At 42.3% G+C, this 22,509-nt stretch overlaps 1 protein-coding gene and 1 long non-coding RNA gene across 8 annotated transcripts in view; one reads left to right on the top strand and one right to left on the bottom strand.

The window, feature by feature from the left end:
* CTPS2 (CTP synthase 2) overlaps positions 1-17,207 on the bottom strand; it is a 109,252-nt gene extending 92,045 nt beyond the window's left edge. For 3 of the 7 annotated variants that reach the window (XR_002174472.3, XM_019925626.3, XM_019925629.3), the window contains exons 1-4: positions 16,853-17,020; positions 10,449-10,653; positions 4,894-5,064; positions 2,664-2,764 (exon numbers count right to left, since the gene is read on the bottom strand). Coding sequence is in view for 6 of the 7 variants with exons in the window: in XM_019925626.3 (XP_019781185.2) it covers positions 2,664-2,764; positions 4,894-5,064; positions 10,449-10,653; positions 16,853-17,020 (645 nt within the window). In the remaining variant the exon portion in view is untranslated. Of the gene's footprint in view, positions 1-2,663; positions 2,765-4,893; positions 5,065-10,448; positions 10,654-16,115; positions 16,209-16,852; positions 17,021-17,076 lie in introns of those variants that run through there. The other 4 variants (XM_019925627.3, XM_019925628.3, XM_019925631.3 and 1 more) reach the window with 4 other exon arrangements.
* A 111-nt stretch (positions 17,208-17,318) lies between these two features.
* LOC141277632 (uncharacterized) lies at positions 17,319-22,301 on the top strand. Its single transcript, XR_012329363.1, has 3 exons — positions 17,319-17,444; positions 18,562-18,690; positions 19,158-22,301. It is a non-coding gene; the product is annotated as an uncharacterized lncRNA (long non-coding RNA).
* The last annotated feature ends 208 nt before the right edge of the window (positions 22,302-22,509 follow it).

Here is a 22,509-nt window from a genome sequence, read left to right as displayed (position 1 = left end):
TACTTTCACATGCTCAACAGCCCCATGTGGAGAGTGGCTACCATATTGGACAAAGTGGTACTCTGCAACAAATAACCACTGTAAACCAAAGGTGTGAGGGCTTGTCCGACCCTTTGCTGGGCTTGAATAAAATCAGTCTCGGGCTGATCTTTAAGATTTTGAAATTGCTAAATGGCACCTTCAAGTTGACATTAATAAGTTTTTTTCAAAAAGTAAAATAATGCATGCACATGGTTAAAAACCAAATTGTACAGCAGAGCTTACAATAGAAAGCAAGAGTTCCCTGCCCCACTCTTCCCTCTCCCAAGTCTGATTCCCCAAGGCAAGCGCTTTATTTTTTTATTTACTTTGTTTATTTATTTTTGGCTGCGTTGGGTCTTCGTTGCTGCGCGTGGGCTTTCTCTAGTTGCGGGGAGCGGGGGCTACTCTTCGTTGCGGTGTGCAGGCTTCTCATTGCGGTGGCTTCTCTTGCTGCAGAGCACGGGCTCTAGGTGCGCGGGCTTCAGTAGTTGTGGCTCGCAGGCTCAGTAGTTGTGGCTCGCGGGCTCTAGAGCGCAAGCTCAGTAGTTGTGGTGCATGGGCTTAGTTGCTCCGCAGCATGTGGGATCTTCCCGGACCAGGGCTCGAACCCATGTCCCCTGCACTGGCAGGCGGATTCTTAACCACTGTGCCACCAGGGAAGCCCGGCAAGCGCTTTAACTTCTTTGTTGGGATTTCTTCTGGTAGTTACCTCCATGTCTCTAAACCAAAGCTCATCCATCTCAGCTCTTCCTCAACTTAGCTATTTCAGACACCCTCTAATGAACGTAGGTGTACTTCCTGCCGTGACAGATGAGGATGCAGCTCTCTGGTACCCCCATCCCCAGATACCAATCTCAATTGTTAATTCTACTGGTTACTTTCCTAACCTGAGATACTTTTGCTTCTTTTTCAGCCAAATACTAACAGTATCTGTAGACCCTCGCAGTGTAAAATGAAGTTCTGCCCACCCCCCTTCCCCTCCAGCACTCCTCCACCCCCTCCACCTCACGATCCCTCTTTTCAAAGTTGATGACACATTCCTGCTTTTAAGGTTTCTCTGATTCATCCTGGAGATGGGTCCTAAAAACTGAAAATCAATAAAGAGAGTGACCGTGCCAGTCTCCTTCACCGTAGAGTCAAGCTATGCCCCGGTTTACATCTTTGTTCTCATATCAGATGTTATTCTCCTGACACTTTTCCTGCCTTTCTCTTTTCTCACACTATTTGTCTTTATCATTGCCTCGATTTGTTTGCAAACTATTCACTGTATTAGATATTAAATTTTTTTAAAGGAAGCAAGCCTAGTTATGCAGACATGGTCAGTTTATAAAACTTCACCAAGCTATACATCTGTGACATGTGCACTTTTCTGTGTTTATGTCATACTCCGATTTTTAAAAATTATAAAGGAAGCGTCCTCTCTTTCCTCGTAAATTGTGAAGGAAGAAATACACTGGGAGAGAAAATTTTATATAGCACACTTATACATTTACATTGTTTATCAACCATACCATTATAGTAGCAAAATATATAATTAATATATGATAGTATAGCGCATTTACGTTAAGATTATCAGCTCTACTATTAGCGAAATGGATATTGTGGGTAGCATAATATCTATTTGCAAACACTGATAACGATGACAATAATAGCAGCTAACATGTTTATTGAGCACCTCCTAAATGCCAGACGTGGCCAAGTGCTTTTTACATTATTATATTTAATTCTTGCAACAACCCTGTTATTATTATCTTGTTGTTATTACAATATTACACTATCATATTGTTATAGGTGAGTACATTGACACTTTGAGAAGTAACTTGCCAAGTCATACAAGCATCTTAACAATGGTTAATAATTTTCGAGCACTTAGTATAGATCCAACACAATCTAAGCACTAAACGTATTGGCTTATTTAATCCTCAAAACATTATCCCCACTTGGTAGATGAATAAATTGAGGCACAGAGTAGTTAAGCAAACTTGGCCAAGGTCACCCAGCTGGTAAGTGAACCAGCTGGGCTATGAACCCAAGCAGTCTGACTCCAGACTCTTAACCACTAAGCCATACACCACTTGGGGGTGAGGGCAGAAATGTGAACTTGGGGAGTCTGCCTCTAGGAACCAAAATGTTCATTATTCTGCTGTCCCGTCTGGCAATTAGGTCAACTGACCTTTAGATAAGGAGTACATGGATGTTATTCTCATTCTGCACATTGAGAGGAAGGGAAGCAGTGAACAAGTGGCAAGTTCAAATACTAAGCTCTTTCTTTAAACAGCTAATACTCACTTCTCACCTCCAAATCACCTCTACAGTCGGACTTGCCTAACTTGGTCTCTCTCTACTTCCAAAGCACTTTGCAAACGGCACTCAGTAGAATGCATTCTGTGACTGACCAGTCCTCACTTGCAGACTGCTGCACGCCCACCCCAGGAGTAATCACCCAGTTTAAGCCAATCTTGCCCACTGACTTGTGACCACAAAAGCAGGGGCCATCTATGTCGCTCCCTGCTGTAATCCCACCTCCTAGGCCGGTGTCCAGCACACATGAGGCCATCTACACATATCTGTTGAATGAATGAAGACCAGCTGCTTAAAAACCCATAAGGATATAAAATTATAACAAAAAGTTCCGTGCTTGCCTCAATAACACATATTTGGGGCTCTTCCTTGTGACCATCCACAGGCACCATGGCTTGATTCATAACCCACTCCTGGACAGCATCAGTAATGTGAGGGACAACTGTAGAAAGAAGTAATAATTAGCACAAAAGCTTATTTCATGGTCATGGTCATGAGAAATGAATGTATTAGTGTCTTTAGACCTCCCAAATAACCTGAAACCCACCTGGCAAATTAGACAAGCTACAGTCCTCACATTATTATCCATCTCACTGAAATTAACACTATAGATGCAACATAGGTTTAGTCATTTAAATGTTATGCCATTTCCCTTGAAATCGACCAACCACAGAGAGAGAGAAGAAATGCCATCTTTGATGCTATCTATAGAAAACACCTATAATGCCAACTAAAAACTGTGCAAGGAGGGCCGCCAAGGGTGCTGAATACTGGACTCCAAGGGGAAGAAGGTCTCAGAGTGGCCCAGACCTGCAGACCCTGGGCATATTCGCCAGCCAGTATGGAAGTGTCCCTCAGAGGGTGTACACGAGGCCTGCATGCTGACCAGGGGCCTGAGGCTGCTAATCTCAGCCGAAGAGACAAAAAGATGCAGCCAACTAACCTAATGTGATGTACAAAGCAGGAATGTTGGCCTCTGGGAAGCTGACGCGGATAGCGCCTGTCATCTGCTCCCCCGCCACCTGCAGCTCCCCGGCCCCAACTGCTCCCGCGAGGCGGAAGTCGTCTCTGATTGGTGCGTTTGGAACGACCCACCACACATGCCCAGCCCGACCCCTTTCTGGGAGGGCGGGGTAGGTCTGGCTCTGCCTCCACGTGGGCAGCGCAGGGATGGGGTCAAGGCCCAGGTCTGGGGCCTTGCCCTCTCCCCAAGTTTGGGACGTGGCAGGTATGAGGCAGCAACTCTCCCTCCCCCGGGTCTTCCCAATACCTACACTTGGGGGAAAACTATTAGAAAGTACAATTGTAGCTAAGATCTAAACCACACCGTCCAGTGTCAGCAGTAACATAGCTGATCTTTTGATCTCCATCTGTCCAACTTCTTTATCTACTTCTCAGCTGCTTTCCAACATGAAGGTGATTTAAAGGGGATGGGGAATTAGCACCTTTACCCTACCACGTAGGAACTTATGAATACAAGGGGGGGGGCCCTGCGGGTCTCTCTTCAAGGACAAAAGAGAATAAGAATCATAACCCCCATGAAAAGGGTTGGTGAAAAAAAGGTCATATCATGCTGCCCTCCAGTTCAATCCCCGCACCCCCCCCACGTTCCCCCCATCACTGTTCTTCTTCAAAGGGGAGTAATCATCATCCATGCAAAGATACAAGAAAAAAGTAGAAAAAGAACATATTAAATAAAGGACAGACAAAAACAAACCAAAATAAACCTATACCCCAATCAGATGTGTGATGAATAAATGGTTCCCCGTGGATTTTATAAATAAAAGCTAAAGAGAGAAAGAGAAAGAGGACAGAAACATGGACTAAAGGAAACAATGATATTAGTTAAAAAAAAAAAAAGACTGATGAAAATACAATCAATCAGGAACATGGAGGATGAACTTGCAACCTTTGAGGAAAATGAAAAGTAAAGGTTTGTATGGTGACATCGCGGTGATCATTTTGAAATGTATAAAAACATCAAACCACTATGTTGTGTAACAGGAACTAACATAGTGTTGCAGGTCAGTTATACGTCAAAAACGAACAAACTCATAAAAGAGACAGATCAGATTTGTGGTTATGGGGCAGGGGGGACTGGATGAAGGTAGTCAAAAGGTACAAACTTCCAGTCATAAGATAAATAAGTACTAGGGATGTAATACACACCATGATAAATATAATTAACGCTGCTCTATGTTATATATGAAAGTTGTTGAGAGTAAATCCTAAGAGTTTTCATCACAAGGGAAACATTTTTGTCTGTTTCTTTAATTTTGCATCTATCAGAGATGATGGATGTCCACTAAACTTATTGCGGTCATCATTCCATGATGTATGTAAGTCAAATCATTATGCTGTACACCCTAAACTTATACAGTGCTATATGTCAATTATAGCTCAATAAAACTGGAGAAAAAAAAAAAAGAACGAAAGAAAAGGAGGAGAAAACAGGGATCTGAAAAGGATTGGAGCTTGTAGAGCACAGGGACCCCCTCACCTTCAGGTCTATTTTGAGCAGGGTGTGAGTGCTCAGCACATAGGGCCCCTAATGTTTGTGGAATATAATACCTTGTACTGTTTTCCCCAGGTAATCGCCACGCCTCTCTTTATTGATCACATGTTGATATATCTTCCCAGTGGTGATGTTGTTGTCTTTATAAAGATTAATGTCCAAGAACCTTTCATAATTTCCAAGGTCTAAATCAACTTCTCCACCATCGTTTAAGACAAACACTTCACCTGGGATAAAAAGGCAATGTAAAAATTAAAAATTTGCTTCCAGTAGATTATTTTTCAAAGATGAGCACAATATATTAAAGGGCCGGTAAAAGACTTATTTATAAGCCATAGTGTACCACCATTTCCATATTTCAATGGGAAAATTTAGCAATTCGATTCTATCCATGAAAGTGCATTGGAAAAATTCTGGTATTCTATTACGGTAGTTTTAAATGCTTACTGAAATTCTGTCCTCAAGATTTAGCTTTTCCAAACTCATCATATACCACATGAAAAAGGGACTTTAAAACAGCAATTTTTAAAACAAATAGCAATTGACTTCAAAGCATCAGTATCCTGGACTCTGAAATGGGCGTAAGAAAATTTTCATTGATTCCAGTCTTGGGTAAAGTCATTATTGAACAGACAGTAGACGAAAAGCAGGGCCTCCACTAGCCCACGGGGCGAGTTGGTGAAACTGAGGCCAAAAAGAAAGTGAGCAACAAGCCACCTGCACAACAGCACCGTGATGAAGGATACAGATGAAGACTTGGGACTTCCCTGGTGGCGCAGTGGTTAAGAATCCCCTGCCAATGCAGGGGACACGGGTTCAAGCCCTGGTCCGGGAAGATTTCACATGCCGCAGAGCAACTAAGCCCACACGCCGCAACTACTGAAGCCTGCGTGCCACAACTACTGAAGCCCACGTGCCTAGAGCCCAAGCTCTGCAACAAGAGAAGCCATGGCAGTGAGAAGCCCGCGCGCCACAATGAAGAGTAGCCCCTGCTCACCACAACTAGAGAAAGCCTGTGGGCAGCAACGAAGACCCAACACAGCCAAAAAAAAAAATTTAAGTAATTAATTAATTAATTTTTTAAAAGTGTGTATAGATGAAGACTTAATCACATGACCGGCAACTGTGTTGACTACTAGGCATGCCTCTGGGTCTCCAGCGTTACTTGAGGGCATCGATTGGGAGTCCAATGTCCTAAAGCCACCTGTCAGAACTGAACCTCTCCCTGATTAAGGAAATTCTATCATTTACTTCTATAGCTAGATGTTCACAGCATAAAAAGAAGGTTGGCTAGCTTCTGAACCTAATCAGAAGCCTTTTATAGTCTCATTTATGTCTCCCTCATAAGGTACCTATGTGTGACCGGAAAGATCTCTAACTTTAAGGACAAAAGAGCAAAATGATGAAATTGCAATATTTTCGTGTTTCCCAAATTCCATTTCCAGTTCAAATTCTACTTTCTCATGTTTATCAGGAATTGCCAATCCATGGAAAAGTCTTTGTACTTTGATCATCTTAACTTCTGCCAAATAGGGGAAGATCTCTGAAATCTCTCTAGTTAATTCAGGCCCAATCCAGTTTGGCAATTCTCCAGGTATACAGCAAAGGTCTTGAAATTTTAGATTCCTAAATTTAAAAATTTTAGATTCCTATTATGTTCCTAGAAGAAAAAGAAAAGCTGTAGATCATGTCTTCAAGAACTTTTTTTTTGATTTAATGCAATTATAATAAAAATGCCAACAGATTTTTTTTAACTTGACAGTGAAACTAAAGTTAATTTGGAAGAAAAACAGGTGTGATTACCAAAACAAAACACATGAAAAATAAATAAAAATAAAAGCCCTTAAAAAATAACAGTGAGTAAAGGAAGATTAAAATATATATGTGTTAAAAAATAAATAAAATTCAAAAAAATGTGTATATATTTATATATTTCAGTATATACAAATATGGAATAAGACAACATGAACAAATACTACACAAAATACCCCAAAAAGTCCCTATTATATAAAGGAATTTAATACATGACTAAAAAAACCAAAGATATCATTACAAATCAAAGTAGGTAAAATACACAGAAATAAATTTCAAAGAAATGTGTAGGACCTATATGAAGAAAACTTTACTTCAGAGACATAAAAGAAGGTATGGATAAAATGAAAGCCACTTATACAGTTCCTGAATAGGCCAGTCAATATTTGCAGTGTTTAATTCTTCCCCAAATTAATTCATAAATTTAAAGAGTCATTTCTCATAAACTTTGATAAAAGGACTCTGAAGTTAATCTTGAAGACAACTAACATTTCAACGTTTAAAAAAGGAGAAAAGGAATAATGAGAAAAGTCCTGATAATAAGAAGCTGCAGCTATTAAAATGGTAGGCAGGAATAAACAAAGAGATCTGGAACAGAGCAGAATACAAAGACAGAAATTTAGTATATACTGAAAGGTGGTATTTCAAGTCAGTGGAGAAAGGATGCAATCTTTGATAATTGCAATTAGGAATAGTGGCTAATCAGAAAAAAATTTAGAGAAAAAATTATGTTACATCCTCATCTCCCACCAAATTAAATTCCAGATGTATTAACAATATTAAAGTAAAAGCAAATGGTGGTGATCATTTAAAAATGTACAGAAACATCAAATCACTATATTGTGCACCAGGAACACAGTGTTGTAAGTCAATTATACTTCAAAAGCAAACTCATAGAAAAAGAGATCAGATTTGTGGTTACCAGAGGATGGGGTGGGGTGAGGGGAATTGGATGAAGGTGGTCAAAAGGTACAGACTTCCAGTTATAAGATAAGTAAGTCCTAGGGATGTAATGTACAGCAACATAAATATAATTAACACTGCTCTATGTTATACACGAAAGTGAAGAGAGTACATCCTAACAGTTTTCATCACAAGGGAAACAATTTTTTGCTACTTCTTTAATTTTGCATCTGTATGAGATGATGGATGTTCAACTAAACATTGTGATAATCATTTCATGATGTATGTAAGTCAAATTATTATGCTGTACACCTTAAACTTATACAGTGCTGTATTTCAACTATACCTCAATAAAACTGGAAGAAAAAAAATAAAGTAAAACCAAATGAAACTCTAAAAGTGCCAGAAGAAAATATAGATGAATATTTAAATATTCCTGGGACAGAGAAGCTTACAGGTGACATCAAAGGCAGAAACCATAAAGGAAACAGCTGATACATTTAGTCACACAAATGGTAAAATGAAATTTATCAGCAGCAGAAGTAATATTAAGACAAATTGCAAACAGAGTAAAAATATATACATGTGGTAAGTATAGGTTAATATACTCTGCACAAAGTATTCTTGAAAATCATTTTTCAAAATCCAAAGGAAAATTGGCATAACACATGGCGTTAGTCAATTCTGCTGCCTACCAAACAACCCTAAAATCTCAGCGACTTAGAAAACATTTACTGATTTCTCCTCATGTTACGTAGGGGTTGTGGGTCCGTTGTGAGTCTACCTGTGCCTTCTTATTCCAGGACCCGGGCTGAAGGAGAAATCCCTATATGGGGCATGCAGCTCTCACAGCAGAGGGCAGAAAGACGACAGAGACTGAGTCAAATTATGCCATTGCATTGAAAAGTTCTACTTCAACAAAGGCATATTTCATATTCACTAATATCCCACAGAGCAAAACAAATCACATGGCCAGATAAGGTGACTGACCTCTCTGGTTTGCCCAGGAGTAAAAGGGTTCCCAGGATTCAGGAGTTTCAGTTTCAAAACCAGGAAAGTTCCAAACAAACCAGGAAGAGTTAACCATCCTACATGGCCAAAGGCCAAAGTCAGTGGGGCAGGGAATTTACTCTACCCAGGAAGCTGGGTGATAGTTTCAAACAAACATACAATCTTCCATAGACTTTAATAAGCCACTCCACCGACAAAATGAAAATCAAAGAAATCTAAATTAACATAATGAGATACCCGGGAATTCTCTGCCAGTCCAGTGGTTAGGACTCCATGCTTCCACTGCAGGGGGCACAGGTTCGATCCCTGGTTATTCCTTTTTTTGGTTGTTTGGTGTACTCTCAGGTTAGTAAAGTTTAAAAAGAATAGCATTCAGCAAAGGTATAAAGAAAACTGAAACACCTGAAAAACATACCTACCCACCAAATCAGAAATTCTGTACCTAGGCATTTATGTTAAAAAAATAAATTTTAAAGTTTCCCTTCACAGTGTTGTTTATAATATCAATAAATTGGAAATGATTTCCTATTATTGTATAGATTCTGTGCAGCCTTTAGAAGTATAGAAGCTATTAAAATGTCTACAGTAGATTAAGTTTTAAATTTTTGATTGAAAAATAGTATGACTAGGGGAGAGATAAATTGGGAATTCAGGATTAACGGATACCTACTACTATATATAAAACAGATAAACAACAAGGACCTACTATATAGAATAGGGAAGTATATTCAATATCTTATAAAAACCTATAACGGAAAGGAATCTGAAAAAGAATATATATATATGTATAACTGAATCACTTTGCTGTACACCTGAAACATTGTAAATCAACTATACTTCAATTAAAAAAATAGTGTGACTAAGATTCAGTTCATTTAAAGTTCAAAAATAAGCAAAACTGATCTATAATGTTAGAAGACAGGAGAATGGTTACCCTGGTCGTTTCAGATGGGGAGAGACTGGAAGGGGCATAAAGAGGGTTTCTGTTTCTTGAGCTGGAGGCTGATTACACATTATGTTCATTTCATCTACTGGTACTTATGATTTATACACTTTCTTGCTTGTATATAAAAAGTTTAAGAAGAAAGTATATAAGGGCTAGTGCCTTTTTTAAGATAATTAGTATAGGGAATTCCCTGGCGGTCCAGTGATTAGGACTCTGCACTTCCACTGCAGGGGGCACAGGTTTGATCTCTGGTCAGGGAACTAAGATCCCACAAGCTGCGCGGCATGGCCAAAATAATAATAATAAATAAATAAATAAAAATAATTAGTACAGGGCTTCCCTGGTGGCGCAGTGCTTGGGAGTCCGCCTGCCAATGCAGGGGACATGGGTTCATGCCCCGGTCCGGGAAGACCCCACATGCCGCGGAGCGGCTGGGCCCGTGGGCCGTGGCCGCTGAGCCCGTGCGTCCGGAGCCTGTGCTCCGCAGCGGGAGAGACCACAACAGTGAGAGGCCCGTGTACCGCAAAAAAATAATAATAATAATTATTCCAAGTGGTGGGAAATGGATGATTTTTATTTTCTTCCGGTCATTCTATATTGTCAATATATTCTATATTGTCTGAGTTTTTCTCTTAACAATGAAATGTTGAGAAATATATTACCTTTATGATAAAATAAAACAAAACATAATCCATACTACAAAAGGTACAGGGAGAATGGTATCCTCACACACTGTTTTCCAAAAGGGTGGACTCATTTAGAATGTCATCAGCAATCAGAAAAAATGTATCAATAACCATGAGAACATTCACAGATCCAAAATGTATGACCCAGCAGCTCTACTTCTGGAACTCTATCCTAAAGAAATTACCCCAAATACAAGAAAGAACCTCAGTTTAACCCAGTGCTTCACAGGGGGGAAGTGGTCCTCCCTCATACCGTGCTCATAAGGTGAAAAAGTGCCCGCATCGATGTTTATATAGGGGTCGATTTTGATGGCAGTAACTCGGAGTCCGCATGATTTTAGAATCGTCCCAATGCTGCTTGCTATGATCCCTTTACCGATGCCCGAGATGACCCCACCAGTGACCAAGATGTACTTCATTGGCAGAGGAGTGGCTGAGTGCCAGCACCCAGATAGAATCTGAAAGGTAATGAAATTAAGGGTCAGGGAAGAGAAACATGTTCTTAAACCAGTAAAGTGGAGAGTGTGTTGGACCAGAATTTCAAAAGCACACAGCACTTTTTCTAAGTATTTGAAACAAAGTCTTATCGTCTAGGTTTTTCTTTCTTGTCGACATGCAGGAAGCTCTGGATACAGCAACATGTCTGGCTCCATTACCCTGATTTTGCATTTACCCCAACTCTGTCGTGTGACAAACTTCATCATAAGAAGCCAAAATTCTCTGGGATTCAGAAGCATGGTAAAAATTTTAAGAGATCAGGCTCTGGAGTCAGATCTGTAGAAGCTATACCTGGGCGAGTTACTAATCCTTTCTGTACCTGTTTCTTCATCTGTGAAATGGAATAAAAAGTACCAATCCCAATCCCTTGGAATATTATTCAGCACTAAAAAGAAATGAGCTACCAATCCATGAAAAGACATGGAGGAAACTTAAGTGCAGGTTACTAAGTGAAAGAAGCCCATCTGAAAAGGCACATACTGCATGATTCCAACTATATGACATTCTGGAAAAGACAAAACTATGAAGACAGTAAAGTGATCAGTGGTTTTCAGAGGTTAGTGCAGGAGGGAAAGATGAATAGGTGGAGCACAGAGGATTTTTAGGGCAGTGAAGCTATTCTGTATGATTCTATAATGGTGGATACAGGTCATTATACATTTGTCCAAACTCACAGAATGTATAACACCAAGGGTGAACTCTAATGTAACCTATGGACTTGGAATGATAATGATGTGTAGCTTCATTGACTGTAACAAATGTACCTCTCTGGTTCAGGATGTTGGTAATGAGGAACGCTGTGGGCATGGGGCAGTGGGTGTATGGAAACTCAGTACTTTCTGCTCAGTTTTGCTGTGAACCTAAAATTGCTCTAAAAATAGCCTATTTGGGGGGACTTCCCTCGTGGTGCAGTGGTTAAGAATCCGCCTGTCAATGCACAGGACACGAGTTCAATCCCTGGTCCGGGAAGATCCCACATGCTGCGAAGCAACTAAGCCCATGCACCACAACTACTGAGCCTGTGCTCTAGAGCCTGCCAGCCACAACTACTGAGCCTGCATGCCACAACTACTGAAGCCCACGCGCCTAGAGCCCGTGCTCCGCAACAAGAGAATCCACCACAATGCGAAGCCCGTGCACCACAACGAGAGCAGCCCCCGCTCGCCGCAACTAGAGAAAGCCCAAGCACGGCAACAAAGACCCAACGCAGCCAAAAATAAATAAATTTTTTTAATTAAAAAAATAAAATAAAATAAAAAATAGTCTATTTTTTAAATCAGTATTCAAATATGCCAACATTTTAAAAAATCTTGGGACTTCCCTGGTCTCCAGTGGTTTAGACTGCGCTCTGAATGCAGGGGGCCCAGGTTGAATCCCTGGTCGGGGAACTAGATCACACGTGCCACAACTAAGACCTGACGCAGCCAAATAAATAAATATGTTAAAAACAAAACAAAATAAAAAATCTTGCAGATGGTTGTGAGGATTAAATGAGCTAAGGTACAGATCAGAGGTCAGGAAACCAGGGCCCATAGGTCACATCTGGCCCACTGTCTGTTTTTGTATGGTTGCCAAGCTAAGAATGTTTTATATTTTAAATGACTGAGAAAAGATCAAAAGAAGAATATTTCATGACACATTAAAATTGTATGAAACTCAAACTTCAGTGTCCATAAATCAAGTTTTATTAGCACACAGCCATGCCCATCATTTACATATTGTCTCTGGTGGCTTTCTGGCTACAATGGCAGAGCTGAGTAGCTGGGAAAACAGAGACCTCTGGCCCACAAATCCTGAAATATTTTCTATCTTTTATAGAAAATATTTGCTGATACCTGGCTTAGAGGGGGTCAAAATTGACCCCTATATTAACATACAGTAAGAACTTAGTAAAAGTTAGCTACTAATGTCACTATTAATAATAATAAATGTATCCTCCTTAACTATGCATATGGAAGACTGAATCTGTTCCTTACCCATCCATTTCACCATGCAGAAATATTCAAGCAGAAAAAAAAAGATAGAAAATATTATGTCATAAAGAAATTTTATTTGACTTTCCTGCTGCTGTCTGATTCAAACCCTTTTGTTTTAGAGGCGGACAGGAAGCCCAAGAGCTACTTGGGCTACTCTACTCTGAGAACTATTGTTTTCCCCTTGAGCCTGGGCAGGGGCCTTCTGCCCTTGCCATTTCACCATGCACGTGAAGGTGAGCCTTAACGGCGTTATTCGTGTGGTCCTGACATGCAAACAAACGGCCAACCAAGACTATTAACATAAAATCGCAACTACAAGAAAAGAGAGTAACTAACAAAAGCTAATAACTATAAATCCCACTTTCTATTGTAATTCACAAATGTTTTTAAATACCTGGATATCAAGCTCAAATGCAATCAGGTAGGAATGATTTCAGCTACCCGCTTATCCTATCTGCCTGTCTTTCCCAAAGGAATGCCTATTCTGATTTTGTAGTTTCCTCTACTTTCAAAACCAACTAGCTTGGGTTTCCCTGGTGGCACAGTGGTTGAGAATCTGCCTGCCAATGCAGAGAACACGGGTTCGAGCACTGGTCTGGGAAGATCCCACGTGCCGCGGAGCAACTAGGCCCATGAGCCACAACTACTGAGCCTGCGTGTCTGGAGCCTGTGCTCCGCAACAAGAGAGGCCGCCATAGTGAGAGGCCCGCGCATCGCGACGAAGAGTGGCCCCCGCTCGCCACAACTAGAGAAAGCCCTCGCACAGAAACGAAGACCCAACACAGCCAAAAATAAATAATAAATAAATTTTTTAAAAAAACAACTAGCTTAACTTAAAAGGTGTAGAGCCCTTTCACTTCAGAGCTGTGAGTTCAATTTGAATTAGCTGACCACCGTCAAGGCGAGTAAACTGAAGTCATCCAAAATATACAAGTCCCATCCCAAATGGCTTCCTTAAGTCCCTGGGCCTGCCTTTCTCTACACAACACAGTTGATCATGTTCAATGTCACCGTTCCTCTTTACTACCCACCTGGCCATCCACTCACCTGAGCTAGATTTAGCCTAAAAGATTTTCAGTCCAAACCCAAAATGCTCCTCCTATAGATCCAAAATGTATCTGAATATTCATCTCTTGCCACTTCTACTAGCCGAGGTAGTTGTTAGAGTGGGAATTTCATCACAGTCTTCCCTTACTCAACCCACTGTTGATTTTTTTCTATTTTGATAAGTGTCCCTCCTCTGGAGTCAGACAGCCTGAGCTCAAGTGCTGTCACTTAATAGCTATGACCCTGGGCAATTTCAACTTCTCTAAACCTCAATTTTCTCCACCTGTGCAGTACACAGAAACAATACCAGTGCCAGCCGTATAGAGCTGTGTGGGTATTTACAAAGAGAGCGCCCAAGTGCTAAGTCAAGGTTAGCTCTTATTTTTCAGAGCCCTCTACTCACTGATTCAGTCAGCTCATAAACGTTTATGGAACAGGCAGAGGAGGAAAATCTGCCACACCAAAATGTGCCTCTTTGGCATGAGCATTAATTTAGTTTGATTATTTTTAAGAAACAGAAGACTCAGGAAGTCCTTCTTTTTTATTGCCCCCTTTGCTGCCTAAAGAATTTAGATAAAGGGCCTGTTCCTGGCATAGAGCTATCACCAGAGATATCTTCAGAGAATATGAGCTAGATGTGGTCGGGGAAGCTCTTAGAGATCAGAGTCCACTCTGTGTACCACTGTCTCTGCCTGACCTAGCAAACATTTGTTTACCAAAATATTTGCCTTTCCATCTCCATGTTAATTGCCTTCTTCCCTTTTTTTTTTTTAACTATTCATTTATTTACTCTTGGCTGCGTTGGGTCTTTGTTGCTGTGCGCGGGCTTTCTCTAGCTGTGGCGAGCGGGGGCTACTCTTTTTTGCAGTGTGCGGGCTTCTCATTGTGGTGGCTTCTCTTGTTGTGGAGCTCGGGCTCTAGGAGCGTGGGCTCAGTAGTTGCGGCTCACGGGCTCTAGAGCACAGGCTCAGTAGTTGTGGCACACGGGTTTAGTTGCTCCGCAGCATGTGGGATCTTCCCGGACCAGGGCTCGAACCTGTGTCCCCTGCATTGGCAGGCAGATTCTTAACCACTGCGCCACCAGGGAAGCCCTGCCCTCTTCCCTTTTGAAGTCCCAAACTACTACCCACAACATCTTCTTTTGTCTTGAGCTGAAGATGGTATTTAAGGCAAGGGTTTCAACCATTTTAGCAAGTGACTAAGTTTTCCTGGGTCTCTCCCATGTATACACGTTATTAAACTTTTATTTGATTTTCTCCTGTTAATCTGTCTCATGTCAACTTAATTCTTAGACCAGCAGAAGAACCCAGAAGGGTAGAAGGAAATTTTCTTCCTCCCAGACAAATTATACGCTTGACGTGTTCCCAGGTCCTGCAGATATGGGGGTGAACAAAAAGTCAAGGTCCCTGTCCTCTTGGTCTTCACCTTTCCTGTTGGATAAAGGGGCAAATAAGCTGTTCTGTAACTACCTTATTCTGGCACCGTCACACTATTAAAATGACTTCCCATTTGTAAAAGTTAGCAAAATGGAAAACTGCCATAGAAAACTCGAGAGTATTTACGAGAAGGCACATTATGTGGTTGTAAAAAGCCTAAGAATCTTTCATATAAGGTATGCTTATGCTACACAACAGAGCAGGATATAAAATTAAATATATTATTATCTCAACTGTTTTTTTTTAATTAAGACTGGTCAAATTACACCAAAATGCTACATTTTAATATATATTTAGGTGGTTGGGTTGCAGGCAATTATTACTTTTCCATATTTTCAAAAGCACAAGATACCTTTTTAAGCATATCAGACATTTTACAAAGTCCTTTTCAAAAATGTAACAATATCAAGGAGACACCTAGTCCTTTCTATCTATTTTAAGCAAACAAGTAAGTTTAAAGCAAAATTTTAAAACAACAGGCAAAGCAGGTTCTTCAAGCTACTTCTACAATCGGGATTTTTTTTCTCTTGTGAAGACCATTATTTACATTTACTCTTATATGCTGTGAGCAGACCCAATTGTCTGTAAAATAGGCATGTGTAGGGCTGTCCACTGTCCAATAAAAACATTTTAAAAAATTACACTGTAATTTTAAATTTTCCAGTAGCCATTATAAAAAGTAAAAAGAAACAGATTAAGTTCATTTTAATAATATCTTATTTAACCTAAGGTATCCAAAATACCCATAATCAGCCCATAATCAATGTAAGAATATTTGGGTGAGATAATTTACATCCCCTTTTTTTTTTTTTGTAATGTCTTCCGAAATTAGGTGTGTCTACGCACAGCACATGTCAACTCACACTGGACAGTGCAGGCCTAAAGCAACTAAAAACAGATGCACCAATAGATACCTTCTCAATGACGGCCATTTAAAAAGTAGTCAAAAACAAGAGTACTTACTGCATGAGCCCACCTTATGAAGTTCTAGAACAGGCAAAACTAAGCTCTGATGGAAATCAAGGGGTGAGGGCGGTTGTGGATCGACCGGAGAGGAGCACGAGGGAACTTTCTGGAGTGATGGAAATGGTTTATGTCTACGTTGGGGTAGTGGTTACACTTGTGTATAATTTGTCAAAATCCCCGATCTGCACGCTTAAAATGGGGGCATTTTACTGAACGTAAATTAGACATCAAATGTGGAGAAACTGTTTTAGAAAGAAAGCTATGTTGTAGCAGCAGCGGACTCGGGCTCAGAGCGCCCTAACCAGCTGCGACCCGGAAAACGCGAGGGTCGCGGTTTAACTAGCGCCCCGGGCGGGGGAGGAGACAGAAAGGCCATCTCACTCCGCGCGGGGCTGCACTTCTGCCAACGCCATCTCGGGGCTCCCGGGGCCCGGGGGCAACCGGGCGGGGGCCGCGGCGGGCCCCAGCGCCCGGTTCCGAGGCGGGGTGCGCGCCGAAGCGCCGCTCCCGTACGCGGCGCTCCAGAGCCCGGGCCGCGGGCCGCCGCAGGGCGGACTCCCAGGGCCCCGGCCTTGCCCCGCCGCTGTCTGCCCGCGGGCAGAGAGCACAGGGTGCTGGGACGCGTGCGGTGGCCGCCCTCGGAGGGGACAAAGGCTCCCGGTCCCATGTGCGCGCCGGGCTGGGGCCGCGGACTGGAGGGCGGCCCCGGCGCTGAGGCCCTGACGGGGAGTTACCTGTGCTTTGGCGGCGGCGGTGGCGCGGAGGGTGGTCGTTGGAGCCGGCGAGCTCCGCCCCGAGGCCCGCCCGCGCTCACCTGTCGGGCTGGGGAGGGGTCCGCCGCCAGAGGCGTCCCGAGTCGCCCCCGTGTCCCTCCCGCCGCCCGCGCGGGCCTCGGGGTGCATGGCGCCCTCCTCGCCCACCTCCCCCTCTCCTGCAGCCGCGGGCCCCACTGACTCACGCCGGTGAGCTCGGGGTTGGCACCCGGGTTTGTGCAGTGCTCCGAAACAAGCGCCCAAAAGTGACTCCTCAGGCGTTGGTGGCTTCCCGTCACCCTCCGCCCTGGACGCACTTGGCCCCAGGCCAGGCTCAGCCCGGGACTGCTCCTCCCCTCCGCGGCTTGCTGAGCACCGGCACCTCGGAGACTCGGGTGAACGCCAGGTCCCGGCGCCCCGGCCCCTCGGCACGCCCAGACCCTGTTCGGGTCCTCGCGTCCCGCTCTCGGCGCCGGAAAGAGCTTCTCTCGGTCACGGAGAGCAACTGCGGGAGCGCCGAGCAGAGGACGACGATCAGATGGGATGCCGGCCTTTGAGGGGCTCACAATCTGGGGTGAGGGCTACACCTCTACTGGAATCAGTAAGGTTCCTGGAACAGTACGCGTGTAGCAAAAATTAAAATTTAAAATGCGAGGGGCAGAAGGACGACAATCAGGGCTTCGCCGAGTGACTTTTTAAAGAGTATTTGGAGGATGGTTAGTGCCTTGGTGCCAGGAAAGGACACAGGAGGTTATTAAGGCGAAGGGAAGAACATAAACCACTGAAGGAGAAAGGATCTAACTAGGGACAATAGGAGGGTTTGGAATCAGACGGAAGGGTTAGGAAAGTGGTGAAAATTTTGAATGACCAGGTGAGTCACTAGAGGGCTGAGTGAGGAGGGCATCATTGAAGACCCAGTGGAGTCTAGAAACCATCATTGTGTAACGACCTCCAGCTATAGTTGTGCAAGATGTCTATAGGTCGGTATATAAATATTGATATTGATAAAACCAGAGTTTGCTGGTTGAGTAGAGTAGAAGGATGAGAGTGAGGAAGTTAAGAGCACTGAAAGAATGTGATGGTAGTGAGGCACCAGGGGTCTAGTCCCCAGAGGAAAGGAAGGGAGAGGAGCAGGGAGTGGATAGACTGGAAGAGAGAAAAGAGATGGACCAAAAGATGAGGGCCTGTGGGAATGAAGGAACTGAGGAGTTGTCACCACAGTGTGGGTGTCGGCGATGTCAAAGGGGAAGCAATTCCAGGAGATGATCCAGTTTAGGGTCTGACTCTGGAACGGAGTCAAGTGAGATGGGCGTCACTGGAATTGGGTCTAGCGCCCACCAGGCCAGTGTGGGGGACATTGAAGGCCCCCGGAAAGATGGCGGAAATTGGAGGAGTCAGTTGAGGCCAAGGAACCAAGTCTCCAGTGAATGTGGAGAAGCAGCCCCGAAGCTAGTAAATGACAGCAACAAAGAAGGGTAGAGGGATGTCTGGCAAAATGAGTTTCAAAACAAAAGGGAGTTTCTCCCTATCAAGAATGACAGAGCAGTGCCATGGAAGAAGCAGTAAGGAGCTGAGGATGGTGTTGTCAACTTCTGGGAAAAAGAAGAGCTCCACTCAGCAGGAATGGTAGGGGAGACCCAAGTCTCCATGGAGGCCAAGAAAATTTTTTTTTTTTTTTTTTTTTTTTTAAGGAGAAAGCACCTTGTAAAAAGGCCGGAAGCACAGAGGGCTTTCTTGTGAAACAAGTCTTCCAGAGGACCCAGTGGGAAGAATGCTTGTGAAACAGGTTGACATGGACGGTGATACTTAATACCTGCCACGTATGTAAGGCTTCCCTCCACATTTCGGTACTTTGTTTCCTTTTTACAACCAGGACAGCTATTAAGATCCCCTTATTATAATGAAGAACCTAAGGCTTAGAGATGTGAAATGCCCTGACCAAAATATCTGTCCCCAAAGTCAGACTCTTCACCACAGGATATAAGGCCTCATCCTTATTCTATTAATCTACGAGGTCAACAGATGAAGGATACTTTGTGAATACAAAGGGGTTATGATAACTATTGCATCATTAATCCAAAATGGGAAAATATTTGAGCAGAAAAACAAATTTGATAACAGGGTCCAGACTGATTGATTTGTGTGGGATCAGAGTGTACACTCATTCAACAGGTGTTTTATTCATGGACTATATAGCATTGAGGATAAAAAAAGAAGAAAAAGAAGTCTGTCATTAAGTTGACGGCTTGTGTTCTTTTTTACTTTTTTTTCTTTTTTTTTTTGGCAGGCGCCGAGTGGCATGTGGGATCTTGGTTCCCCTTCCCTGACCAGGGATTGAACCCATGCCCCTGGAAGTGGGAGCGTGGAGTCCTAACCACGGGACCACCAGGGAAGTCCCTCGTGTTCTTTTATAATCTTTTGTTTTGAAGAATTCTAACCTTCAGGACGATTGTGAACCCTGGGGAACATGGACTTCGTCATGATTTTGGGTGGAGATAGAGCAAAAGTAAGGCTGAAAGGGATGGCCCCCACCTCTGCTATCAGAAGGGTCAGCACTGTATTCCTTTCATAGGTGAAGAAACTCGAAGGGGAAACGATGAGTAATGAGTCAAGTTTACTCACCCATTAGATAGTGGAGTTAGCACCCCTGTCCTAGGCTTCTGACTGAAATTCCAGGCTCATTCCAATCACCCTTGAACCAAATATCCTTTTTCTGGAAAGTGTTGACCACTTTCAGGTTCTGACTAAATCCTAGAAAGGCATTGGTCCTATGATATCTCCTGACTTTCAAAGGTTAATCAATACCCAGACTCTAAAAACAGCTTGGAATGTCATTGATGCCACAGAATTGTACACTTAACAATGGTTAAAATGGCAAGTTTTATGTTATATATATGTTTACACAGTTTAAAAAATTAATGGGGCTTCCCTGGTGGTGCAGTGGTTAAGAATCCGCCTGCCAATGCAGGGGACACAGGTTTGAGCCCTGGTCCGGGAAGATCCCACATGCTGCAGAGCAACTAAGCCCGTGCACCGCAACTACTGAGCCTGTGCTCTAGAGCCCGCGAGCCACAAATACTGAAGCCCATGTGCCACAACTACTGAAGCGTGCGCGCCTACAGCCTGTGCTCTGCAACAAGAGAAGCGACTGCAATGAGAAGTCCGCGCACCGCAACGAAGAGTAGCCCCTGCTCGCCACAACTAGAGAAAGCCCGCACACAGCAACGAAGACCCAACGCAGCCAAAAATAAATTACTTAAATAAATTTTAAAAAATAATAATGGTGTAATACAACAGAAACCATTGAATTGTACAGTTTCGACAGGTGTGGATGGCATGTGAATTATATCTTGATAAAGCTGTTTGGAAAAATAAAGTAGGTTGAGCCTGTTAAGCTAAAGTCCTGGAGCACCCTCTTACACTGTTGGTGGGAATGTAAACTGATACAGCCACTATGGAGAACAGTATGGAGGTTCCTTAAAAAACTAAAAATAGAACTATCATACGACCCAGCAATCCCACTACTGGACATATACCTGGAGAAAACCATAATTCAAAAAGACACATACACGCACCCCAATGTTCACTGCAGCACTATTTACAATAGCCAGGACATGAAGCAACCTAAATGTCCATCAACAGAGGAATGGATAAAGAAGATGTGGTACATCTGTACAATGGAATATTAGCCATAAAAAGGAATGAAATTGTGTCATTTGCAGAGACGTGGATGGACCTAGAGACTGTCATACAGAGTGAAGTAAGTTGGAAGGAAAAAAACAAATATAGTATATTAACACATACATGTGGAATCTAGAAAAATGGCATAGATGATCTTATTTGCAAAGAAGAAATAGAGACACAGACGTAGAGAACAAACGTATGGATACCAAGGGGGAACGGGGGGGCGGTGAATTGGGAAGTTAGGATTGACATATATATACTACTATATATAAAATAGATAACTAATGAGAACCTACTGTATAGCACAGGGAACTCTACTCAGTGCTCTGTGGTGACCTAAATGGGAAGGAAATCCAAAAAAGAAGGGATATATGTACACGTATGGCTGAATCACTTTGCTGTGTAGCAGAAACTGACACAGCAGTGTAAAGCAACTATACTCCAATTAAAAAAAAAAAAGTCCTGGACCAGAATTGTAAATATACCTCAGGCTGGAAAACTGGAGAGCAAGGAAATCAGAATTGTAATCTGTCCCCCACATACTCACACAGGTCACTGGAACTAGGCTACTCTTCTCAAGATGGTGGGGGGTGGAGGAATACCTAATGCTTAAGACTGTGCTTGGGAAATACATTCATGAACTCCCTTCTCTGAAGGGGGAGTTTTTCACTTGGCCAGTTTTTTGTTGTTGTCCATTTGTTTACACGTTATTGTGGGAAAAGTTGAATATATAGAAAAGCAAACCTAAAACTCGAACTTCAACAATTATCAATCCATGGCCAGGTTTGTTTCATCTGTATCCCCACCCATTTCCCCCATCCTGTATTAATTTGAAGCAAATGCCAGGCATCCTATTATTTCATTGGTAAATATCTCAGTATGACTCTAAAAGATTAGAACTCTTTTAAATACACACACACACAATTACCACAATTTAAAAATTAATAATTCCTATGTCCATCACACATGAATGGGTAAACAAAATGTGCAATATACTTACAATGGAATACTCTTCAGCCTTTTCTAAGCTAGCCTCCGTTTTTGTTATATCACTGGTTGTTTTTTATCTTTTAGATTTCACATATAAGTGATGATATACAGTAGTTGTCTTTCTCCATCTGATTTATTTCACTAAGCATAAAACCCTCCAGGTCCATCCATGTTGTTCAAATGGCAAAATTTCATTCCTTTTTATGCTGAGTAGTATTCCGTTGCATATATATAGCACATCTTTATCCATTGGTCTGTTGATGTACCCTTAGGTTGCTTCCATATATTGGCAATTGTAAATAATGCTGCTATGAACATCGGGGTGCATGTATCTTTTCGAATTAGTGTTTTCATTTTCTTTGGATATATACCCAGAAGAGGAATTGCCAGATCGTATGGTAGTTCTAGTTTTAATTTTTTGAGGAACCTCCATAATGTTTTCCACAGTGGCTTCATCAATTTACGTTCCCGCCAACAGTGTGCAAGGGTTCCCTTTCTCTACATCCTCACCAACATTTGTTATTTGTGGTCATTTTGATGATAGCCATTCTGACAGGTGTGAGGTGATATCACATTACGATTTTGATTTGCATTTCTCTGATGATTAGTGATGTTGAGCATCTTTTATGTGCCTGTTGGCTATCTGTATGTCTTCTTTGGAAAAATGTCTATTCAGGTCTTTTGCCCATTTTTTAATCAAGTTGTTTGGGTTTTTTTGATATTAAGTTGTATGAGCTCTTTTTGTATTTTGGATATTAACCCCTTATCGGTCATATCCTTTGCAAATATATTCTCCTATTCAGTAGGTTGTCTTTTCATTCTATGGATGGTTTTCTTTGCTCTGTAAAAGCTGTTAAGTTTAATTAGGTCCCATTTGTTTATTTTTGCTTTTGTTTCCTTTGCCTTAGGACAGCGGTCCGCAACCTTTTTGGCACCAGGGACCGGCTTCGTGGAAGACAATTTTT

This window comes from Tursiops truncatus, chromosome X, assembly GCF_011762595.2.
Source record: "Tursiops truncatus isolate mTurTru1 chromosome X, mTurTru1.mat.Y, whole genome shotgun sequence".
NCBI classification, from domain to species: domain Eukaryota; kingdom Metazoa; phylum Chordata; class Mammalia; order Artiodactyla; family Delphinidae; genus Tursiops; species Tursiops truncatus.
The sequence above is the reverse complement of the archived record's forward strand: the minus strand, read 5'-3'. Positions and strand labels throughout refer to the sequence as shown.